General features: G+C 41.6%; 2 protein-coding genes across 7 annotated transcripts in view; one reads left to right on the forward strand and one right to left on the reverse strand.

Moving 5' to 3' along the window:
• Window positions 1–4: 4 nt before the first annotated feature.
• gmnn (geminin DNA replication inhibitor) lies at window positions 5–4,956 on the forward strand. Its single transcript, XM_061966937.1, has 7 exons — window positions 5–151; window positions 388–473; window positions 3,571–3,672; window positions 3,742–3,892; window positions 3,956–4,038; window positions 4,130–4,240; window positions 4,446–4,956. The coding sequence occupies exons 2-7, from the start codon at window positions 402–404 to the stop codon at window positions 4,599–4,601; spliced, it is 675 nt and encodes a 224-aa protein (XP_061822921.1). The 5' UTR covers window positions 5–151; window positions 388–401; the 3' UTR covers window positions 4,602–4,956.
• A 1,243-nt stretch (window positions 4,957–6,199) lies between these two features.
• ripor2 (RHO family interacting cell polarization regulator 2) overlaps window positions 6,200–21,343 on the reverse strand; it is a 137,706-nt gene continuing 122,562 nt past the window's right edge. For 5 of the 6 annotated variants that reach the window (XM_061966928.2, XM_061966927.2, XM_061966930.2 and 2 more), the window contains exons 13-23: window positions 21,124–21,270; window positions 20,234–20,941; window positions 19,980–20,170; window positions 16,351–16,513; window positions 16,150–16,282; window positions 15,372–15,524; window positions 15,125–15,295; window positions 12,111–12,313; window positions 11,949–12,032; window positions 11,742–11,832; window positions 6,200–6,734 (exon numbers count right to left, since the gene is read on the reverse strand). In XM_061966928.2, coding sequence (XP_061822912.1) covers window positions 6,634–6,734; window positions 11,742–11,832; window positions 11,949–12,032; window positions 12,111–12,313; window positions 15,125–15,295; window positions 15,372–15,524; window positions 16,150–16,282; window positions 16,351–16,513; window positions 19,980–20,170; window positions 20,234–20,941; window positions 21,124–21,270 — 2,145 coding nt within the window. In that variant the 3' untranslated portion in view covers window positions 6,200–6,633. The remainder of the gene's footprint in view (window positions 6,735–11,741; window positions 11,833–11,948; window positions 12,033–12,110; window positions 12,314–15,124; window positions 15,296–15,371; window positions 15,525–16,149; window positions 16,283–16,350; window positions 16,514–19,979; window positions 20,171–20,233; window positions 20,942–21,123; window positions 21,271–21,343) is intronic. The other variant, XM_061966929.1, reaches the window with a different exon arrangement.

Consider the following 21,343-nt stretch of genomic DNA (forward strand, 5'->3'; position numbering starts at 1 on the left):
TGACGTAGGGGTGACACGTGACCAAAATAAGAGGCGAGAATTTACAAGTCACGTGACGACAGAGGGCGTATTTAATGTGACTGGCGGGAGACAGTGAAGCAGTTGTGTACTTGCGTTACTCCCAGTGTCGTGTTCGGACTTTAACTTACTGGTAAGTCGACGAAGTTTGATCTAAATTACATTTTTACCAATAATGTAACACTACTTGTGTGGACAAGTTATCTTGTTGAAACCTATGTTGGTTCGTTTTAACTCTGCGCTACTTTTGTTAGGCCGTCATAGTTAGCTTGCTAACCCGGTCTGTTTTACATTCTAGTGCGTTTTAGACGTCATTTTTTAAAGCTGTTCAATGTAATTGACGCGCTTTATTGTGCTTCATATCACCAGGCTTGTGGAAGAAAATGAGTTTCGGTGGCAAAGTGAGACAACACGACCCGGCGAGGTCCAACGAAAACGCCCAAGTGAACGTAAAGGTGAGCAACACGCTTAAAACCAACATTAACCGTAACAATGGCGTCAGATGTCACTCTTGCGGGTTTGGACTTTAACATGTAATCGTGCGTAACATGTGTTTTTGTTAGACAAAAATATTGGACGTGAAAAGGTTAAATCTAACTTCATAGGGCCCTCTGTTCTATATAAATGAGTTTCAAAATGGCGTCATTGCAGCTGATGATTGGTTAAGTAATTCAACTTGTCTTTAATTGACATTTGCATCTAAAACCACCTTCAAAATATGTTGTATCGTTGAGCCAAACATCGAGAGTGTAATGGAGAGTGATCGCCTCCATTTTCCCACGGCTGTCTAAGGCTATGTCTACACTAAGCCGTATAACCCCTTAAACGAATAGTTATTTAGCCTAAGCATCGTGTCAGCCACACTAACCCATCGTTTAAGATAACCCTCCTTGGATATTTTTTTTACACAAGTAAGTGTGCCGTCTATTTCTTGAATGTCCGGCTCTTAGCTTTGTATGGACACATTGATCGTTTACAAACTGAGTTCGGAGAAGAAGTGACGCCAGAAAGAACGCACCACAGCCAGCTTCATAACAACCCGTTCGGTAACTCGGTGGCAACCACTAGAAAGATGGAGGCGAGTCATCCAGACATGGCAGTGTTTCTCCTTCTTGTACATGTACAGGCGCTTTATAAATCACACACGAATACCTTAAGACAGGGGTCTCAAACTCAATTTACCTGGGGGCCACTGGATGCAGAAACTGGGTGAGGCTGGGCCGCAAGAAAAGATTTCTTTAAAAAAATCTAACATGCACTTTTTAATGAATTCACCTTCTTTGAATGGCTTTCCTGCCCTAGCAACCATCTCACTCACCATTTAGCTAGCTTTGACTGCTGCATCGCTCTTTTCGTTTGCTTTCTTGACGAAATCTTGTTGCTTCAGTAGACTGTTTTAAAATTTGCAACCCGGTTCACTCTCTCATCTCCCTGGTATTTTGCATACTCCTCAGCATGTCTAGTTGTATAATGACGTTTCAAATTGTATTCCTTGTGCACCGCAACTTTCTCTGTATGAACTACAGAAAAGAGCTATAAGGATTATTCATAAAGTATATTACTTAGAACACACTAACATATTATTTATTAATTCGGGTTTATTGAAATTACAGGAGCTAGTAAAGTTACAGACATTATGTGTCATGTTTAAGGCTAAAAGTAAAACATTACCAGCAAATTTACAAAAAATGTTTGTCATCACTTCTGAGAAAGAAGAGCATAGAAGAAAAGGTCATTTCCAACATCAGTATTCAAGGACAACTTTAAAACAAATGTGTATATCAGTGGTGGGGGTTAAACTATGGAATTCTCTTTACAATGAGATAAAAGATTGTAAAAATATATTCCAATGGAAAAAAAATATAAAGACAGAACAATAAGATCGTATGGACAGCCATAAATGTTTAGATTTCGCTTCATTTATTATTTTACTTATTTTTTGCCTGGTTTTGTATTTTTGTATCATCCCGTGAGGTGTATATTACTTTTTGTTTTTTTTTGTTCGGTTTGTACATCATGAAGTTTTGCACTTGTGTTTTTTTGTTTGTTTTCGTTATATTTGGATGTAATTGTTGGTTTATGGGATATCATTAAGTAAGACTGCGTATTATGTTGAAGGGGGCAGAAAAATCTAAGATTTTTCTTCAGCATGCTCCTTCTCAGGCATTGGTGTGTAAAAGTATAATTGAATAATTGAGGTATAATTGTCTATGGATCAAAGATGCACATCAATGAAGGAGATAAATAAAAATGAAATTAAATGAAATGAAATAAGACACGGCGGGGTGCTCCTGTGCTCAACAAAGAAATATTGCATCAAATATCGTCTGTCTGGAGCCAACGGGGGGGCTCGCCGTGGAGTTGATGTCTCTTACAACAAGTGTCTGGGCCGGCAAGCTGTTAGTATGGAGAAAAAGATGATGAGATGACAGATTCTATAGGACACTAACGGCAGTGTCATCACGGCACGCCCTCGATATTGTTGAGAGCCTTATACCACACTGTGAATGGTAGATTCCTTCAGATCCGCACACAATGCTGTCAAGCGCCATTCATTTAAAACTCGCGGGCCGCACTAACATTAAACTTTCATATTAAGGTGGGAGCCGCAAAGTAACGTCTCGCGGGCCAATTGCGGCCCGCGTGTTTGAGACACTTGCCTTAAGAGAAGGAAACGCGCTATTGCAGCTATTTCGGATACAACACATCTCAGATGGCAACATAGCAATGTTGAGCGACGGTTTTGGATAAGCCCTGGAAGAACGGCAACCTGGTGGGATGTGTTTGTCACCGAGTGTGTTGTCAGAGGACGGCAAGAGAACTTTCGAATGTCCAGGTCAGCTGTGATTCTACTTAGTGAAAAACTTAATCCATTTGTCGAAGGAGAGAAGACAATGCAGGCTCCCGTGGACAAGGGAAGACTACGAAAAATAGCGAATACATTTGGACTGGCAAAGCAGACTATTACTAGTAATTGTCCGTGATGTATGTCGAGCGATTACTCAACGTTTAGTTTTGTACTCCATAACTATTGTGAAGCCATGAAGTGGTTGCGGCCATCAAGTACGACCGCCAATTTCAGCCTACAAGCACATTGTCCTGTTGTTGCTTGCTGTAAAATGGTTCTTTATCACATTGTTTACTTTCACACATCCATTAAAGATATGATTCATGTTTGATGGCTCAGGTGTCATTCACTACAATAGTCTAACAGCTGCTGATGGTGAGGCAAGCAAGGTTTACTGTTAAAAGAAATGTGGCAATAGTCTACATTGAAACACTGACCTGGAAGTGTTTTCTTACCCTGAGATGACTATGACGCGCGCATTTTTTTTCCACACATGTGTACGAGGTCGCGTTGCGCCGGAGGAGGGAGGGGGTCTTAAACGGTGGCATTGTTGTGTGGACACGGATAAGGTTAGGTGGGATTTACCCTGGGTAACCTTATCCGGCTTAGTGTAGAAGGGGCCTAAGAAGTCTTGTTCACATACTCTTGTTGCACTTAATCATTGCCTACATGGTGACTGTTTAACCCTTTAACTTTGTCCACAGAGCATCTTCTCCCAATCCCCAAAGACTATGTGCTCTTCCAGGCCGATGCTGCAGGTCCTCCAACCCTCAGCTGTCAACAGACAATTGGGGAAGTCAAGTCAGGTGTGTAGCAACTGGAAATTGGGTTGGTTTTGTAGGGTTTTAAAATTTTTGTTTTTTTGTTTTCTGAAGGCTGGAAAAAGCATCCCTAAGCGCAAACAGTGGAACGCGGAGCAAAGCAGAGGCCTGAAGAGAGTGAAGGTGGAAGTCAAATCAACACAAACTGATGTTTCCACTTTGAAGGATGGCTTGGCCAGTGACGCGTACGAGCTTATGGTGAAAGGTGAGCGGCTGTGACTGTGCTGATGAACCTTTTTCTCTAGCTTACCTTATGTTCATTTTCTAGAAACTCCGCCTCCCGCCTACTGGAAAGAGGTAGCGGAGGAGCGACGCAAAGCCTTGTTCAATGTTCTACAGGAGAATGAGAAGGTGAGTTCATCGCTGAATGTTGCCACACTTTTGTCCCTGACCTTTGCAGTACCTAATTGCTCTAACACTTCTTTTATCCTTTTTTCACTAGTTGCACAAGGACATTGAGGCCAAAGATGAGCAGATAGCTCAGCTGAAGGGTGAGAATGATGAACTGCAAGAGCTGGCTGAGCATGTTCAGTACATGGCTGACATGATTGAGGTATAAATTTGGTTTTAGTATTTTTCAGATTTTAAATTGGTCTAAAAGGTCCCATTGGAATGTTTAAAATCTAGCCTCTATGCTGGAATGTATACAGGTTTAAAGCACTTCTTGGAACGTGTCCTTGTCTGTAGCTTTAAAAGAGCTGCTACTGTACACTTAATCTACTTTTAGACATAATTAAAATATCATACAATCCATACAGAGGCTGACTGGGAAGAGTCCCAACAACCTGGAGGAAATGAGGGGACTGGCTCTTGGTCAGGAAACCGCCGATGAAGTGAACGAAGAGTCTGATTGCAGTGACACAGAAAAGGAGCAAACTTCAGACCAGGACGAAGGAGACAAAGAGCAGGGTTGACTAAAGACGCTACTGGAAGGATTCTTGATTCTATAAGTAAATTATTCTGTTTTTGAACATAAAGGCGGGCCTTTGACAGACTTATGATCCTCACCCCCACCTTGCACACCTTCCAAATAAACCAAGTTGTAATTTGTTGTATAACAGACTATTTGTCCGGACTGAATTGCATCCTGTAAGACCTCACTTGATATTGCATCACAAGCAATTCCATTTTTATTTTTTCTTAGCTTGTTGAATGCTCCCTACCACTCCTTTTTAATTTTTTTTTTCCCACAGACTGACTCAACATTTTATTTACCTTCACCCTGAAACTGATGTGTGTACTGTATTTTTATTAAACATTTTACAACTATTTTGTGGCTTTATTTAATTCAGTGATAAACTTTCCAGTGAGGGCCATGATTCAATGTGGTCATATTCCTTTTTTTAAAAGTAAGCAGCGTTTTGTTTCCAGGATTTTTGTGCCCAAAAAGACGTTTCTTGCTGTAAATGACCCTTGGGTCGGGTTTTGGCCCCACCTGCGTTGGTTATGGCTTACTTTTGACTTTTGGTTTTAGATGTGTACAGGGTGGCATTCTTTAAGGGGCATCACGAGAAAGAGTTGCATTGTGTGCTATTGATGCTCCCACCACTAAATTTACTGTTGGTCCAATGTAAACATTTGCAGATATGTAATATTTAGGACTTGTTCACAAACTCCACCAGTTTGTTTAAATATGCAAAAATAAACTTTATTGCAACTTTTTAAATGAGCAGAACAAGTTCACCTGCATTTACAGTCGAGTCAATACCACAGATTGAGCAAAGTCAATAGTTAAAACTTCTTTAAATCAAAGATGAAGTTAAGACAGCCAACTATGCTTTCATAACACTGGTCAACTGCAATTTATTTAAAATGAAAGCTCACTTTAACAAAGTTTTTTTCACATGTGGGGGAAAAAAAAGTTAAAACCTCGACCATATTTGTACTGTAGGTAAAAAAAAGAAAAGTAACTTAGATTCACTTGCACACATTTACAGGTTATACAAAAGGGCAAATTCTATTCCATAAAAATAGTTTTTACTTCATATGGCTTTTGAAGCAGTGAGCAGTAAATTTTAATTGTGCTTTGAAAGGCTTTAATTGTATTCTGGCCAAAATGTGCTAAAAATACATTTGCCTTAAACTCAAAATGTTTTGCCTTTGGTTATAGGATGTTAATGCAGTATTAAAAGTAAATCTAAATTCAGGGACTATAATTTGCTTTCCCCAAAAGAATGACTCATTAATTCAAACTTCAAATTAAAGTTAAGCATGAGTGACATCACATTGTAACAATAGAGACCCTTTTTCAATATTTAGAATATAAAAAAACCCCCGCTGAGAACATAAATATACAACCCATAAACAAAGTCCTGCGATGTATACAGTATAACGCAGGACAATATCATTAGAATGATATGAATAATAAATAAGATCTCAGTAGTACAATTAAAAAGTTGAGAATTTTAGGATGCCAAGCGCAGAAAGACAAACATCCCCTTTTCAATTATTCTTCAAAGTAAAGTAAAAAAAAATCTAATTGAAGCCACGCCTCTTTTAGGACGGTTATGTAAAAAAAACAAAAACGCCTACTCACATTTTCACCCCATCAACTTATGTGAGGAAACCTGCCTGACATGAATCATAACTATGTACATACAAAATTGCACTTGAAAAACTGCACGTCCTCTCTTAGCCTCCCTGAAACACGACGACACACACGGTGGCCATCCCGGAACATTCTAGAAGTTGTAGAACACGGAACAAAGCGGCACATGAGACTAGCTGAGTATTTTACAAGTGCAAAAAGAAATGAAGCTTTCACAGTAAAAAGGTTAATGAAGTGAAGGAGTGAATAAGCGTGTGTGATTCCAGTTAAAAACCCCAAAAATTACAGGCAGTGTGTGTGTGTGTGTGTGTGTGTGTGTGTGTGTGTGTGTGTGTTCCCTGTCAGTGAGACCGCTAGCAGGTTTCCATAGTTTAGTTTTTTTCATGTGACATGTTGGCTTAGAAGGCAGTAGTGACAGCGTTTCCTCGCCGGGTGCCCAAACGTATCATTTCGCCCGGCACCGTGTCCAGCTGCTCGTAGGCCAGACGCCCCTCCTCACCTGCCAAAACACACACATTCATGTTCACTTTATCATTCATATATATATATATATATATATATATATATATATATATATATATATATATATATATATATATATATATATAGATATAGATGGATAGATAGATAGATAGATAGATAGATTAGGGCTGTCAAAGTTAACGGGATAACGCGTTAACTATAAATTTCAATAATGGCACAAATTTATTTAACAAGCGATTAACGCGAACACTTTCTTTTTGACCCTCGAGCCGTGCCGTAGCGGGGGACTTGGCTGCAGTTCACTTGCTACTCATGAACCAAAAGCGAGCAGAAATGGACAAAAGTAAGTCTAACTTACGGAAATATCAGGTTCAAAGCCATGGAAAGTTGTTTTCCTGACAAGAAAGGACTATTTTTTGCCGTGAGAAGAGGCGACATCCCTGCAGCAAACACCTGCTGCGCGCATCGTTGTAAAGGTGGGTGGTGCTTCACTTACGTGTTCAGATTACGGTTAAGGTGCACTGATAACATAACATTTAGATTGTTAAAGTGACTGATTTAAAAAGTAAGAAGACAAAGGCAGTTTATACTGTTCACTGTCAATCAGAATGTGCAACAATGTTATGTTACTTACTGTGCCTTGTATATACATTTTTGTTTTTATTTTAGCTAAGTACCGTGTGACTTGTTGAAGGGTGGACTAGCAAAGTAAGATTTTCATTGTACGGCAAACTGTCTGTTTAACTGTGCATATGACAAACAATCTTGAATCTTGAATAAAAGTTCAACAGAAATGAAAGACGGTTGGCAGGATGTTGAAAGGAGACTATTTTTATTGCAAACAGTCGATCCGACATCAAAACATGTCAAGACAATATCTCAAACCAATCACACACTTTTCCGGCTTCAAAATAAAAGCGCTACGCTATACATCCGGTTTACCTACGTTTAGGGGTTCTCCTTAATGTACGGCTTCATAACAAAGTAAAGGAATATAATATAGCGTCCATAAGAAAACAAACAATGTCTGACACTTTTTTTTTGGCCAATTAAAAAAAAAAATTATATATATTTATTTAAAACCACTGTCAGTAACTACAGTTGGTCGCTACATCTGTAAGTGCAAGTTAAAACTCTACTATGCAAAGCGAAAGCCATTTATCAACAACACCCAGAAACGCCGCCGGCTTTGCTGGGCCCGAGCTAATCTAAGATGGACTGATGCAAAGTGGAAAAGTGTTCTGTGGTCTGACGAGTCCACATTTCAAATTACTTTTGGAAACTGTGGACGTTGTGTCCTCCGGAACAAAGAGGAAAAGACCAATCCAGATTGTTCTAGGCCCAAAGTTGAAAAGCCAGCATCTGTGATGGTATGGGGGTGTATTAGTGCCCAAGGCATGGGTAACTTACACACCTGTGAAGGCACCATTAATGCTGAAAGGTACATACAGGTTTTGGAGCAACATATGTTGCCATCCAAGCAACGTTATCATGGACGCCCCTGCTTATTTCAGCAAGACAATGCCATGCCACGTGTTACAACAGCGTGGCTTCATAGTAAAAGAGTGCGGGTACTAGACTGGCCTGCCTGTAGTCCAGACCTGTCTACCATTGAAAATGTGTGGCGCATTATGAAGCGTTAAATACGACAACGGAGACCCTGGACTGTTGAACAACTTAAGCTGTACATCAGGGGTGTCAAACTCAAATACAGAGTGGGCCAAAATTTAAAACTGAACAAGCCGCGGGCCAAGGTTGAACAAATTAACCTTTTAATAGAGACCCAAAACAAGTTTTGCATTGAATATTGAACAAGCAAGGCTTATATAACTTTATAGTGACATGCAACCTCGAGTTTCAAATAATAATAATACTAATTAAAAAATATCAATGGCATATCAAATACAATTGAAATAAAAATGTAGTGCCTCTTTTCTATTTGCAGCCTTCTGAGGTAAATATCAACATTAACTTTTTCCACAGGCTAATAAATTTAAAAATAAAATAACAATGAATAAAACAACCATTCAGGACTTTAAACTGCTCAGTTTGCAACACACTGATCTAATTTGATGTGCCCAAGCCAGATACCTGCCATCTTTTCTTGGATGATAGTTCATTAATGTCGGGGCTCAGGCTTTGAGCTGAGGCAACCTTCATTATCGAACGAAGGTGTTCATCAGTCATTATATCTCGTCCACCCGGACCACAGTCTTGGGGGCGTGCCTTCAATGCACTGCCTTTAACGTACTCTACGAGCTATCATCACGTCCGCTTTTCATCCATTCTAACATCGTTCAGACCCAGTCACAAGATATGTGCGGCTTCTGTACGCACACACGAGAGAATGCAACGCATACTTCATCAACAGCGATGCAGGTTACACTGAGGGTGCCAGTATAAAAAACTTTACCACTGTTAAGACATACATGCCACACTGTGAATCCACACCAAACAAGAATGACAAACACATTTCGGGAGAACATCCGCACCGTAACACAACATAAACACAACAGAACAAATACCCAGAATCCTTTGCAGCACTAACTCTTACGGGACGCTACAAAATACACCCCCGCTACCAACAAACCTCCCCCCCCCACACACACACCTTGTAGCGTCCCGGAAGAGTTAGTGCTGCAAAGGGTTCTGGGTATTTGTTCTGTCGTGTTTATGTTGTGTTATGGTGCGGATGTTCTCCCGAAATGTGTTTGTCATTCTTGTTTGGTGTGGATTCACAGTGTGGCGTATATTTCTAACAGTGTTAAAGTTTTTTAGTCGGCTACCCTCAGTGTAACCTGTATCGCTGTTGATGAAGTATGCGTTGCATTCAATTGTGTGTGCGTGCAGAAGCCGCACATGTTATGTGACTGGGCCAGCACTCGTTGGACTGGCTGAAAAGCATACGGGGAGGGGGAGCTGAAGTTTGGAAGACTCCCGGGAGGGTTGGCAAGTATTGGAATTAGCGGTGAATGCGGTGCTACCGCGGCACCGCCGCAATATATAATCGGCGGGCCAGCTTTAGTGTTAATTTGATATCGCCTCAAGGGCCAAGTGAAATTACACGGCGGGCCAGAGTTTGACACCCATGATGTACATCAAGCAAGAATGGAAAAGAATTCCACCTGAAAAGCTTCAAAAATTGGTCTCCTCAGTTCCCAAAAATTTACTGAATGTTGGAAAAAGGAAAGGCCCTGTAACAGTGGGAAAAATGCCCCTGTGCCAACTTTTTTGCAATGTGTTGCTGCCATTAAATTCTAAGTTAATGATTATTAACAAAAAAAAATAACGTTTCTCAGTTCGAACATTAAATATCTTGTCCCCCGCGACTCCGAACGGGACAAGCAGTATAAAATGGATGGATGGATATATGAATAAATGTGCTGGTTAACTTGTTTTTACACTTTAAACACAATTCAGAATATTTAAAAAACATTTTTACATTCTATTGTTATTAATATTAGTGGTTAACTTCCTTTTTACACTGCAACTTTAAACATGCTGTCGGCCGATATTATCGGCCGATAAATGCTTTAAAATGTAATATCGGAAATTATCGGTATCGGTTTCAAAAAGTAAAATTAAATACTTTTTAAAACGCCGCTGTACATATCTGGTAAAACACGGACGTAGGGAGCAGTACAGAGCAGTTGCATCTTCTAGTCAGCAGCCCCTCCCCTCTCCCCTAACCCCTCTCTCCTCTCCCACACACAACACAGGAGTTGACGACTGCAGCATGAGAGGTTTACTGGCGACGCTTGATGACCTCATCAAACCTCCGCGAGCGGAGCATAACAACAACAAGAGTGTGTTGTTGCCGGTGCTGTAGCCGTGGCTAACAAGCGAGCTCACTCGGTGACTGACTAACGACCCCACGTCTATGGTTTGGGATTATTTTAAAGTGTGTGTGACGGATAAAAAACTGGCAATTTCCAATGACTGCAAAAAGTTGGTTATGCGAGAAGGAACCAAGACGTCTTCCTTTAATACAAGCAATTTGATCTCCCACCTCTCCAAGGATCATAAGGAGATACACGATGAATACAAGCGGAAGATGGATGAAAAGCAAACACGAAAGCAGCTTGCAGTGAACAGAGATGCCCTGTCTCAATGCAGCATTTCAGAAGCTCTGGCTGACTGGTAGGCCACTTCAAGCACTCACCACTAGCGTGCAGCACATTTGTGTTACTCATACAAATACGTTAGAGCAGAGCAGATTGAGCCCAGTTTATAATTTCCTGTTATACAGTATGCCAGGCAGTCTTGCACTGAAGGAGGACTATGTTATTGGTTACTTTAATACTCTAGTATACTCTGGACTAAAGCTGTGTGCCTTCATTGTTTTTGTAGCTGTTGTTTTGAGGCATGTTTAAAAAAAATAAAAAGTAATGCACTTTGTGAAAGTCAAAGTATAGTATTTCCCATAGTTGTAGTGGGTATTAGGATTATCTCAGGGAGAGCATGTCCCAAATTCCAAGATGCTGTTTTGAGGCATGTTAAAAAAAAAAAAGCACTTTGGGACTTCAATAATAAATATGGCAGTGCCATGTTGGCACTTTTTTCCATAACTTGAGTTGATTTATTTTGGAAAACATTGTTTAATGCATCCAGCGGGGCATCACAACAAAATTAGGCATAATAATGTGTTAATTCCACGACTGTATATATCGGTATCGGTTGATATCGGAATCGGTAATTAAGAGTTGGACAATATCGGAATATTGGATATCGGCAAAAAAGCCATTATCGGACATCTCTAGTTATTGAAGGTATTATGATGGTCACAGTTTGACTTTGGAACGGATCAATTCAAGTAAAAACACCCTTGCACAAGTATCAAGCGGCATGTTGTATAATTGTATCTATTAATTTTTATTTAAGTATCTTTTTTATTGTTTTCTTTCTATTTTCTTGTTATTTCTTTTACATTAGAGTTTAAAGACGTGTTGCATTGTGAGGAAAAGACTTCTAAAGTATTTTCTTAAATATTTCTATGAACTTCGTAATCATGGATGACACTCACCGAACGTGAGCAGCGTTTCTATGGCAACGTGCCGCAGCTCCTCGTCGGCAGAGTCACAGAGCGCGACCACTGCTCGAATACTCTCCACAGCCTACACACGCAAAATATAGGATGCGAATTAGTTACAAGTAAACAAATACACTCACAGGCCAAATAATTAGGTACACCTACACTAACAAGATCTCAAAATATTAGGGAACAGCTGACCTGCAGGCAGCTGAGCGCCGCACATGCCGCCCTCTGACTCTGAACGCCCGCCTCCGACAGTGCCCGAGTGTAGTACTCCACTGCCTGTTGTCAGACAAACACGGTAACGTCTCACAGCAATAAACAATCTTTGTGCGTACCGCACGCGGCTCAGCCACTCACTTTGTTCCTAAAGTGTCCGTGCAGCGTAGCGGAGCCGAGGTAGTCGGCCGCAGCCTTGTTGAGACGAGGGTCCTCGGCGGTGAGCAGCGACGCCAACGTCCTCAGGGTGCTGATTTGGGGCCACAGGGAGGACGGCGGCGTCTCCTCGAGCATGGACGCAGACCGGGAGGCGTCTCCGCTGCATAGGACCTCCGCAAATGTCTCTGTTTAAAATTAAATACTTAATGAGGAGGATAGCGTATTTACTGTTGCCATGGTAACCACAGTTGTGTCTGAATGTGTGGAACACATTTCTTCTGTCTGCAATGTTAACTGTGGAGTAAATAAATATATTCTCATGGAAAGAACATTTCAAGTCAATCGGAAACAGGAAGAAAGCAATTAAAGGACAATCTGTCCATTGCTGGTGTTGGGGTCATGTTAATTTGCATAATTCGCAGCAGAGAAGAATAATGTTGTGGGGGACAAATAGTACAAACCCCGTTTCCATATGAGTTGGAAATTGTGTTAGATGTAAATATAAACGGAATACAATGATTTGCAAATCCTTTTCAACCCATATTCAATTGAATGCACTACAAAGACAAGATATTTGATGTTCAAACTCATAAACTTTATTTTTTTTTTGCAAATAATAATTAACTTAGAATTTCATGGCTGCAACACGTGCCAAAGTAGTTGGGAAAGGGCATGTTCACCACTGTGTTACATCACCTTTTCTTTTAACAATACTCAATAAACGATTGGGAACTGAGGAAACTAATTGTTGAAGCTTTGAAAGTGGAATTCTTTCCCATTCTTGTTTTATGTAGAGCTTCAGTCGTTCAACAGTCCGGGGTCTCCGCTGTCGTATTTTACGCTTCATAATGTGCCACACATTTTCGATGGGAGACAGGTCTGGACTGCAGGCGGTCCAGGAAAGTACCCGCACTCTTTTATTACGAAGCCACGCAGTTGTAACACGTGCTGAATGTGGCTTGGCATTGTCTTGCTGAAATAAGCAGGGGTGTCCATGAAAAAGACGGCGCTTAGATGGCAGCATATGTTGTTCCAAAACCTGTATGTACCTTTCAGCATTAATGGTGCCTTCACAGATGTGTAAGTTACCCATGCCTTGGGCACTAATGCACCCCCATACCATCACAGATGCTGGCTTTTGAACGTTGCGTCTGGATGGTTCGCTTCCCCTTTGGTTCGGATGACACGATGTCGAATATTTCCAAAAACAATTTGAAATGTGGACTCGTCAGACAACAGAACACTTTTCCACTTTGCATGAGTCCATCTTAGATGATCTCGGGCCCAGAGAAGCCGGCGGCGTTTCTGGATGTTGTTGATAAATGGCTTTCGCTTTGCATAGTAGAGCTTTAACTTGCACTTACAGATGTAGCAACCAACTGTATTTAGTGACAGTGGTTTTCTGAAGTGTTCCTGAGCCCATGTGGTGATATCCTTTAGAGATTGATGTCGGTTTTTGTTACAGTGCCGTCTGAGGGATCGAAGGTCACGGTCATTCAATGTTGGTTTCCGGCCATGCCGCTTATGTGGAGTGATTTCTCCAGATTCTCTGAACCTTTTGATGATATTAAGGACCGTAGATGTTGAAATCCCTAAATTTCTTGCAATTGCACTTTGAGAAACGTTGTTCTTAAACTGTTTGACTATTTGCTCACGCGGTTGTGGACAAAAGGAGTGTACCTCGCCCCATCCTTTCTTGTGAAAGACTGAGCATTTTTTGGGAAGCTGTTTTTATACCCAATCATGGCACCCACCTGTTCCCAATTAGCCTGCACACCTGTGGGATGTTCCAAATAAGTGTTTGATGAGCATTCTTCAACTTTATCAGTATTTATTGCCACCTTTCCCAACTTCTTTGTCATGTGTTGCTGGCATCAAATTCTAAAGTTAATGATTTGCAAAAAAAAAAAAGTTTATGAGTTTGAACATCAAATATGTTGTCTTTGTAGCATATTCAACTGAATATGGGTTGAAAATGATTTGCAAATCATTGTATTCCGTTTATATTTACATCTAACACAATTTCCCAACTCATATGAAAACAGGGTTTGTAAAATAACATTGAAAGCACAAGAATATAGCGACTTTTTGTCATTTTTTCTCAAAATGTCCTCAAACAACTGTACTTTGAGATGGTGGAGGGGCCCACAGTGGCACCCGCTTCTCGTTGAGAAAAGCGATTGAGTGCCTTCATGTCAGAGTCTGCATCAGGAAGCCCACAACTTTCTGTCATCGATAATGTTTCTCATCGAGCGTTTAGCTTTTGCGCGTTCTTCTGCAGACCTTGAATGCACCACAGTTATGTGCAATGCTAACACACCCACTGTTGTTGTTATATTATCCTCTCTCTACTCTTATTAATCTACATGTTAATTTCCTGTTAATAACTGCTTGCTTTCTGCTGCCAGGCACTTGCATATACACTTCTTAAACTTCACTTATTTCTTGGTGTTGTTTCAAGCAAGCTTAGCGGTAAGCCTAGCTATAAGCATGCCTGCTCCTGGCTTGCTCTCAGTGTGTCAAATGTTTAGCCTCAACCTTCAGTGATAATGGTACGTGATAATGATACTTAAACTAAGTATATACGCACGCGCACACGCACACACAAATATATGCATGTAAACAGAGAGACAATCGAGAGAGAGCGCGGCAGACTTTGTACTGTATTTGTAGAATAAATTGTTAATCTTTGATTCGAGTCTCCTCGCCTTATTCAGACAAACCATCACCTTCATTCAGTCGTGATTGGATTATTTGTGCAGCCCTAAGTACAATGGTGTACACTGTATGCTTTTTGCAGGTACGTTAGTTTTTTCATCATTTGCAACGTCAACCACACAAACAGCAGGAGTCTACGGTACATAAAATAACCATACAATTTAAATTTGTGTATAAACAAATATGAAACCATATTCAAGTAGTGGTGGTACTTGCTGTACACATTTTGAGGACCATCACAGTAGTCGGTGTCCTGCATCCCCACCATGATTGCTTACCCTCGCAGGCCAGGTGGAGCAGGTGTGTGCCCATGTCTCCAACTTCATGTTCCACCACGTAACTGTGGAACTGAAAGACGGTGATGACGTCCTGACAGAGAGTGGCGGTGGGACTTTTGGAGTCCACAAGGTCGCTGCAGTCCGCCATGTCGCCTACCACCAAAGAGATGACTGCGGAGCAGGAAGAGACACACGGGTTACAGTTACTCACAACTTTGCGTCAAGTTGAAGGGGCGACAACACAAACCTGCGTTAGAACGGAGTTCCTGCAGCGTCTGCGTGTAGCGCTGCGTCATGCGGGTCGACATTCGGTCAAGTGTGGTGTGGAAGAGTCCGGCGGACCCGCTGCACTCAGACCACAGAGACATCAAAGCCTCGCGCTCTGCTAGCCCCGGCAGGACTGACATGGACACAACAAAACATTAGTCATCATATGATGTATCCATTAGATAACTATTAAGTACACATTAAAACAGAGGTCTTCAACAGGGGATCCACAACACCCAGGGAGTCCGCAGATGTACTTCAGAGGGCCGTGTAATTTTTGGTTGATTTAAAAAAAAAAAAGATTTTTCATGTCTCCCTGTAATTTTTTCACAATTGTTATGTCTTTGTGTGTTTTTAAGTCCACATGAACATTGAGCCAACACGCGGTAATGTAGTTCAATGTGAAAATATAAAAAGACAACATGAAAAAATAATTGTTATATACAGTACATGTTGGACTCCATTAAAAAAAAAAAAAAGTTTCACAATTGTTATGTCTTTAAGTCCATATGAACATTGAGCCAACACTATTGTGGTGCTATTAGCAGCACAATACTGTTATTTGAATATTGTTAGTATTGCACAATAACATGGTACCTTAAGGACCAGTTTAATGCAAAATACAATCATAACTTTATACAAAATATATAAGTAGGTGGTTCCTGCTCTTTCTCCCCATCAGCGTAGGCCTGGAAAACGTTGAAGACCTCTGCATTATAAAGTACTAAGTATGCATTAGTGCTAGTTCTGACACCCACCATCAGCCGCTGAGGTCACCGCCTCCTCTTTGTCCACAATGACCTCTGCCAGCTCCTCGAGAAGCTGAGTCTGAGCGGACAGCTTGAGGAGAACGCCACGCCGCCGCCACGTGCTCACCGCTCCCGTCAGCAGCTGTCATTCACGTGCCAATTAGCGTCCATGTATGGTTACTAGGAGGTTACTGGTGAGGTATTTTCTACCTGGATCAGGTGGTTGCAGTACTGCAGGTGGATGACTACTGCCACATCCAGGTTCTCGTTGCCCGTGCTGAGCGGCAGGGGGCTTCCCGCCACGCTGTTGCCCACCCCGGTGTCCTCGGTCAGGGCTTCGCTCAGGTGGCCCCGTGCTTCTGGATGCTGGCCACTAGAGGGCAGCCGAACATGATAGGAAAAAGTATGTAATAGATCACATAAAACAACATAACACAAAGACTTAAACGTTAGTAAAACTAGCATAGCCATGAGAGCTACATGCTAACATTACAATCACATTTAAACGGCGACATCACGCTAGAATGTGGCCAGAAAATCTAAATCAAAGCAGATGCTGAGCTCTATGCTATATTTTTAAGATGTTTAGCGAAGCCTGATGCTTGTTGTCCTCCATCAAGTGTATACACAGTAGGAGTGCTCAAAAAAATAATATTTAATTGTGATTAATCACAATTTGTCTTTAAAGTTAACTAAAGTTAATCGCAGATAGATAGATCATTTTCAAGTTTTTATTACTATAACTGGACAATTAGTTTGCTTTAACAAAATTTGTTTTAAACATTGTGGGTTTTTTTTAAACAGCTCAACACAAAAAGGACCTTAACACACTTTTAATGACGATTAAAAAAATTATATGTTGGTCCAGATTTTGTGTTTTGTAGGAATACAGAATTTGTATTCCTGCTGTAGGAGCACTTGCATTCAGACGTTAAGACCTACACTTCCATGTTTGGATACCAGTTTCACGCATTAATAACACACAATGTGGATCGTTACGATCATGCTTTGATTGTCAAAGATGTTTGGAAATGTAATCTGTAATATTTCTACCTGAATAAATGCTTCTGATATTTTTATACATTACATGTTGTACAAGTTAATGACCTTCATATTGCTGCATGACAATCGCTTAACCTTCTCTATTTATTATAAATTCAGCCTGTTTAACATTTTGTTACTGAGGAGTTATTTATTTCTTTATATGTTATAAAATAATTTGCGCAATATATCAACCTGCCAGAAATATTCCCACCATATTCCTCAACTGATGTACTAGAATTCATCCATCCATTTCCTACCGCTTATTCCATTCAGGGTCGCAGGGGGCGCTGGAGCCTATCTCAGCTACAATCGGGCGGAAGGCGGGGTAACCCTGGACAAGTCGCCACCTCATCGCAGGGCCAACACAGATAGACAGACAACATTCACATACTAGGGCCAATTTAGTGTTGCCAATCAACCTATCCCCAGGTGCATGTCTTTGGAGGTGGGAGGAAGCCGGAGTACCCGGAGAGAACCCACGCAGTCACGGGGAGAACATGCAAACTCCACACAGAAAGATCCCGAGGCCGGGATTGAACTCACGACTACTCAGGACCTTCGTATTGTGAGGCAGAATTCATTTAGGTGCAAATATCACAGATTACTTTACAAAACATCTTTGACAAAGCATGATTGTAATGTAACACATTTTATACATTTGAATTTTTTTAATGGAGTTAAACCAGATGTAAAACTTAGCGATTATTTTTGAAGCCGGTTAAGTGTGATTGGTTTGAGAAGGTGTCTTGACATGTTTTGAAGACGGACCTTACTGTTTGCAATAGTTCCCTTTCGACTCAATAGAAAGTTCCCTTTTGACTTCCTGCCTACCGTCTTTAAATTTAAATTCTGTTTAGCTTTCAAGCCACATTACTAAAGCAGTCACAATAACAATCTACATTTAATCTCATCAATGTACCTTTACTGTGACCTAATCATGGAAATGAAGCACCCCCCACCTTTTTAAACGACACGCACAGCAGGCATTTGGTCCAGTGTAGCCTGCTCACGGCAATAAATAGTCTTCTCTTGTCGAGAATACAACTTTTTATGGGTTTGGACCTGATATTTCCATAATGTATCCCTTTCTTTGTCCATTTTTGATCGCTATTTTCTTGCTTGTGGCTAATCAGTAACGAGTGAACACAGCCAATTCCCTCCCGCTGTGGAACATCCCGATGGTCAAAAAGGACACATGAGCGTTAATGACATGTAAAAAAAAAATAGAAAAAAAGAAAAAAGAGTGCCGTTAAAGAAACCTATAGTTAACATGTTATCACGTTAACTTTGACAGCCCTAATTTATATTCAATAAATACATGAATATTATTAATAGTAATAGCATTAATTAATAGCTCTGTGTATGAGGGATGCGAATCTTACAATAACTCATGATTTGATTTCATGCTTGGGGTGACATTTTGTTTCACAATCAACTCTAGGATTTGAACCAATTGTAACATTATATATTTTTGACATAAAAATGATAAAACCTTTTCAAAACAGGTGACAGGTTACACAAGCTCCTCTTGGCTGCTGACATATGCGCACAGCAAGTAAGGGCGGATATGGCCTAAAAAGCATTTTTTTAAAAAAGGATTCCTGAAAAACACTTAAAAAAATAATTTTAAAAGAATAATTAAGAAAATATTTTTATACCAAAATATATATTGCAAGTATTTGATCTGAATCGAGTCGTCTCCCCAAGAATTGGAATCAAATTGTGATTTGTTGTAAGATTCCTATCACTAATACATTATTGATTAATGCTATCATTAATAATAATTAGAGATGTCTGATAATATCGGACTGCCGATAAATGCTTTAAAATGTAATATCGGAAATTATCGGTATCGGTTTCAAAATGATCGGTATCGGTTTCAAAATTATCGGTATCGGTTTCAAAAAGTAAAATTTATGACTTTTTAAAACGCCGCTGTGTACCCGGACGTAGGGAGAAGTACAGATCGGCAATAAACCTTAAAGGCACTGCCTTTGCGTGCCAGCCCAGTCACATAATATATACTGCTTTTCACACACACAAGTGAATGCAATGCATACTTGGTCAACAGCCATACAGGTCACACTGAGGGTGGCCGTATAAACAACTGTAACACTGTTACAAATATGCGCCACACTGTGAACCCACACCAAACAAGAATGACAAACACATTTTGGGAGAACATCCACATTGTAACACAACATAAACACAACAGAACAAATACCCAGAACCCCTTGCAGCACTAACTCTTCCGGGACGCTACAATATATGACCCCCCGCTACCCCACACACACACACCTCAACCCCGGCCCCCCCCAACCCCGCCCACCTCAACCTCCTCATGCTCTCTCAGGGAGAGCAGGTCCCAAATTCCAAGCTGCTGTTTGGCATGTTAAAAAAAATAATGCACTTTGTGACTTCAATAATAAATATGGCAGTGCCATGTTGGAATTTTTTTCCATAACTTGAGTTGATTTATTTTGGAAAACCTTGTTGCATTGTTTAATGCATCCAGCGGGGCATCACAACAAAATTAGGCATAATAATGTGTTAATTCCACGACTGTATATATCGGTATCGGTTGATATCGGTATCGGTAACTAAGAGTTTGACAATATCGGAATATCGGCAAAAAAGCCATTATCGGACATCTCTAATAATAATATTTATATTTTAATTGAATAAAAAGTTAGATTCTGGATTTCTAAGAGGATAATGGATAATTTTATAATAAATAAGTATAAATAAGGAACTTAAAGGAGATTTCTTGTTAGCTATTCAAATCTAAAACTCACCCGATTCTCTCGCCGTCGGTATCAAAGATTGGTGACCTCTGTGACGACAGGCTGAGGATGGCGGCAGCAGCGTCGTCTCCGGTGTCTTCGTCGTCAAAGTCTGACGTGTTGAGGAAATCGAAGCTCTCCAATGCACTCTCCACCGTTAGGCTGAGGCTGGACGAGCGACTTCTGTGACCCGGTAGGCGACACTGAACACAAGAGAGCGAAGATTTAGAAAATTGCTTTAACTGTAGACCCGTTTGTTCTTTTACCTTCAGGAGGTCCTCGAGTCGCATGACTTCCTGTTCCAGGTCCTGCAGCTCCCTGCAGCGATGTGTCAGCGCCTCCAGTGTCATCAGCAGCCCGTGGATGGCGTCCTCCAGGCTGCTCTCCAGAAAGGCCCTGCTTCCCTCTCCGGCCCAGCTCGGGCTTCCCACGCTCTCAGAGAAGTTGCTGCCGCCGCCCTGCATTTCTGATGATGTTAGACGCTTCACCAGCTGCCGTGTCAGGTTGCCGCACTCCTCAGTGTCTAGCTCCACCGGCTTTAGCTCGTCTGCATGGTCCAAAAAGACGTCCTCCGGCGCCACTGTCGACAGAAGCCCGTCTGAGCATGAGGAAGGAGCGTCTGAGCCGCGGTTAGAGCCGCTGGAGTTGCGTTGGGACTCGGTGCGTTCCCACTCGGAGTCCTCGGCCGCCTCGTCGCTGGCCAGGCTGGCGCTTCCTCTGCTGCCCGTCTCACCGTCCTCCTCATCCTCCTCCGCGATTGAGCCCTCTCTGGCCGCAAGGAGCCTGGAGGGGGAGGTGTTCGTTTCGGGGGGAGTGACAGTGATCTCGGGGTTGGACTGGGCCGGGGAGTGGGAACTGGGCGCTGGACTCGGGCTGGGCGTGGACGTTGAGGTGTCAGAGAAGGTGAACGAGAGCCGTTTGCACTCGGCCATGCCGCAGCCGCCATTTTCAAAAACGTCATCTGGTAGAGTCGACTGAAAGGACAAAGACTTTGTTTGAAAATATGAAAGTGAAAGATGAAGCGTGCAGACACAAAAACAAACAAAAAGCCGACAGGGGGGGGGGGGGGGGGTGACTTTCTGTCTTGGAAGCGGGGATGTGGGCACACAGGAGCGGGGTGTTAGGTGTGGGGGGGAAGGGTGCCTCACACACTCACATAGACCTCCAGACTGGATTTGGGTCTAGGCCGGAGCGAGGCCAGGTCCCCAAAGGAGCGAGTGCGCCTGAGCTTCTCGAGCAGGGCATCTCTGAGCATGTGCAGGAAGGACAGACGCTGGCGCTCCACGGGATATGGCCGCCACTTCTTTACATGACGCACATGCAGGGAATTAGGAGAAGCAAGGGGAGTGGACGCACATTTAAAGTGACATACAAAG

This window comes from Nerophis lumbriciformis, linkage group LG11, assembly GCF_033978685.3.
Source record: "Nerophis lumbriciformis linkage group LG11, RoL_Nlum_v2.1, whole genome shotgun sequence".
NCBI lineage: Eukaryota > Metazoa > Chordata > Actinopteri > Syngnathiformes > Syngnathidae > Nerophis > Nerophis lumbriciformis.

Excerpts from the sequence above, each read along its gene's own strand:
- gmnn (XM_061966937.1), top strand. The coding sequence starts at position 402 with ATGAGTTTCGGTGGCAAAGTGAGACAACACGACCCGGCGAGGTCCAAC. Across the intron at positions 4,039-4,129 it reads TTCTACAGGAGAATGAGAAG|TTGCACAAGGACATTGAGGC; the intron begins GTGAGTTCATCG and ends TTTTTTCACTAG. Across the intron at positions 4,241-4,445 it reads ACATGGCTGACATGATTGAG|AGGCTGACTGGGAAGAGTCC; the intron begins GTATAAATTTGG and ends CAATCCATACAG.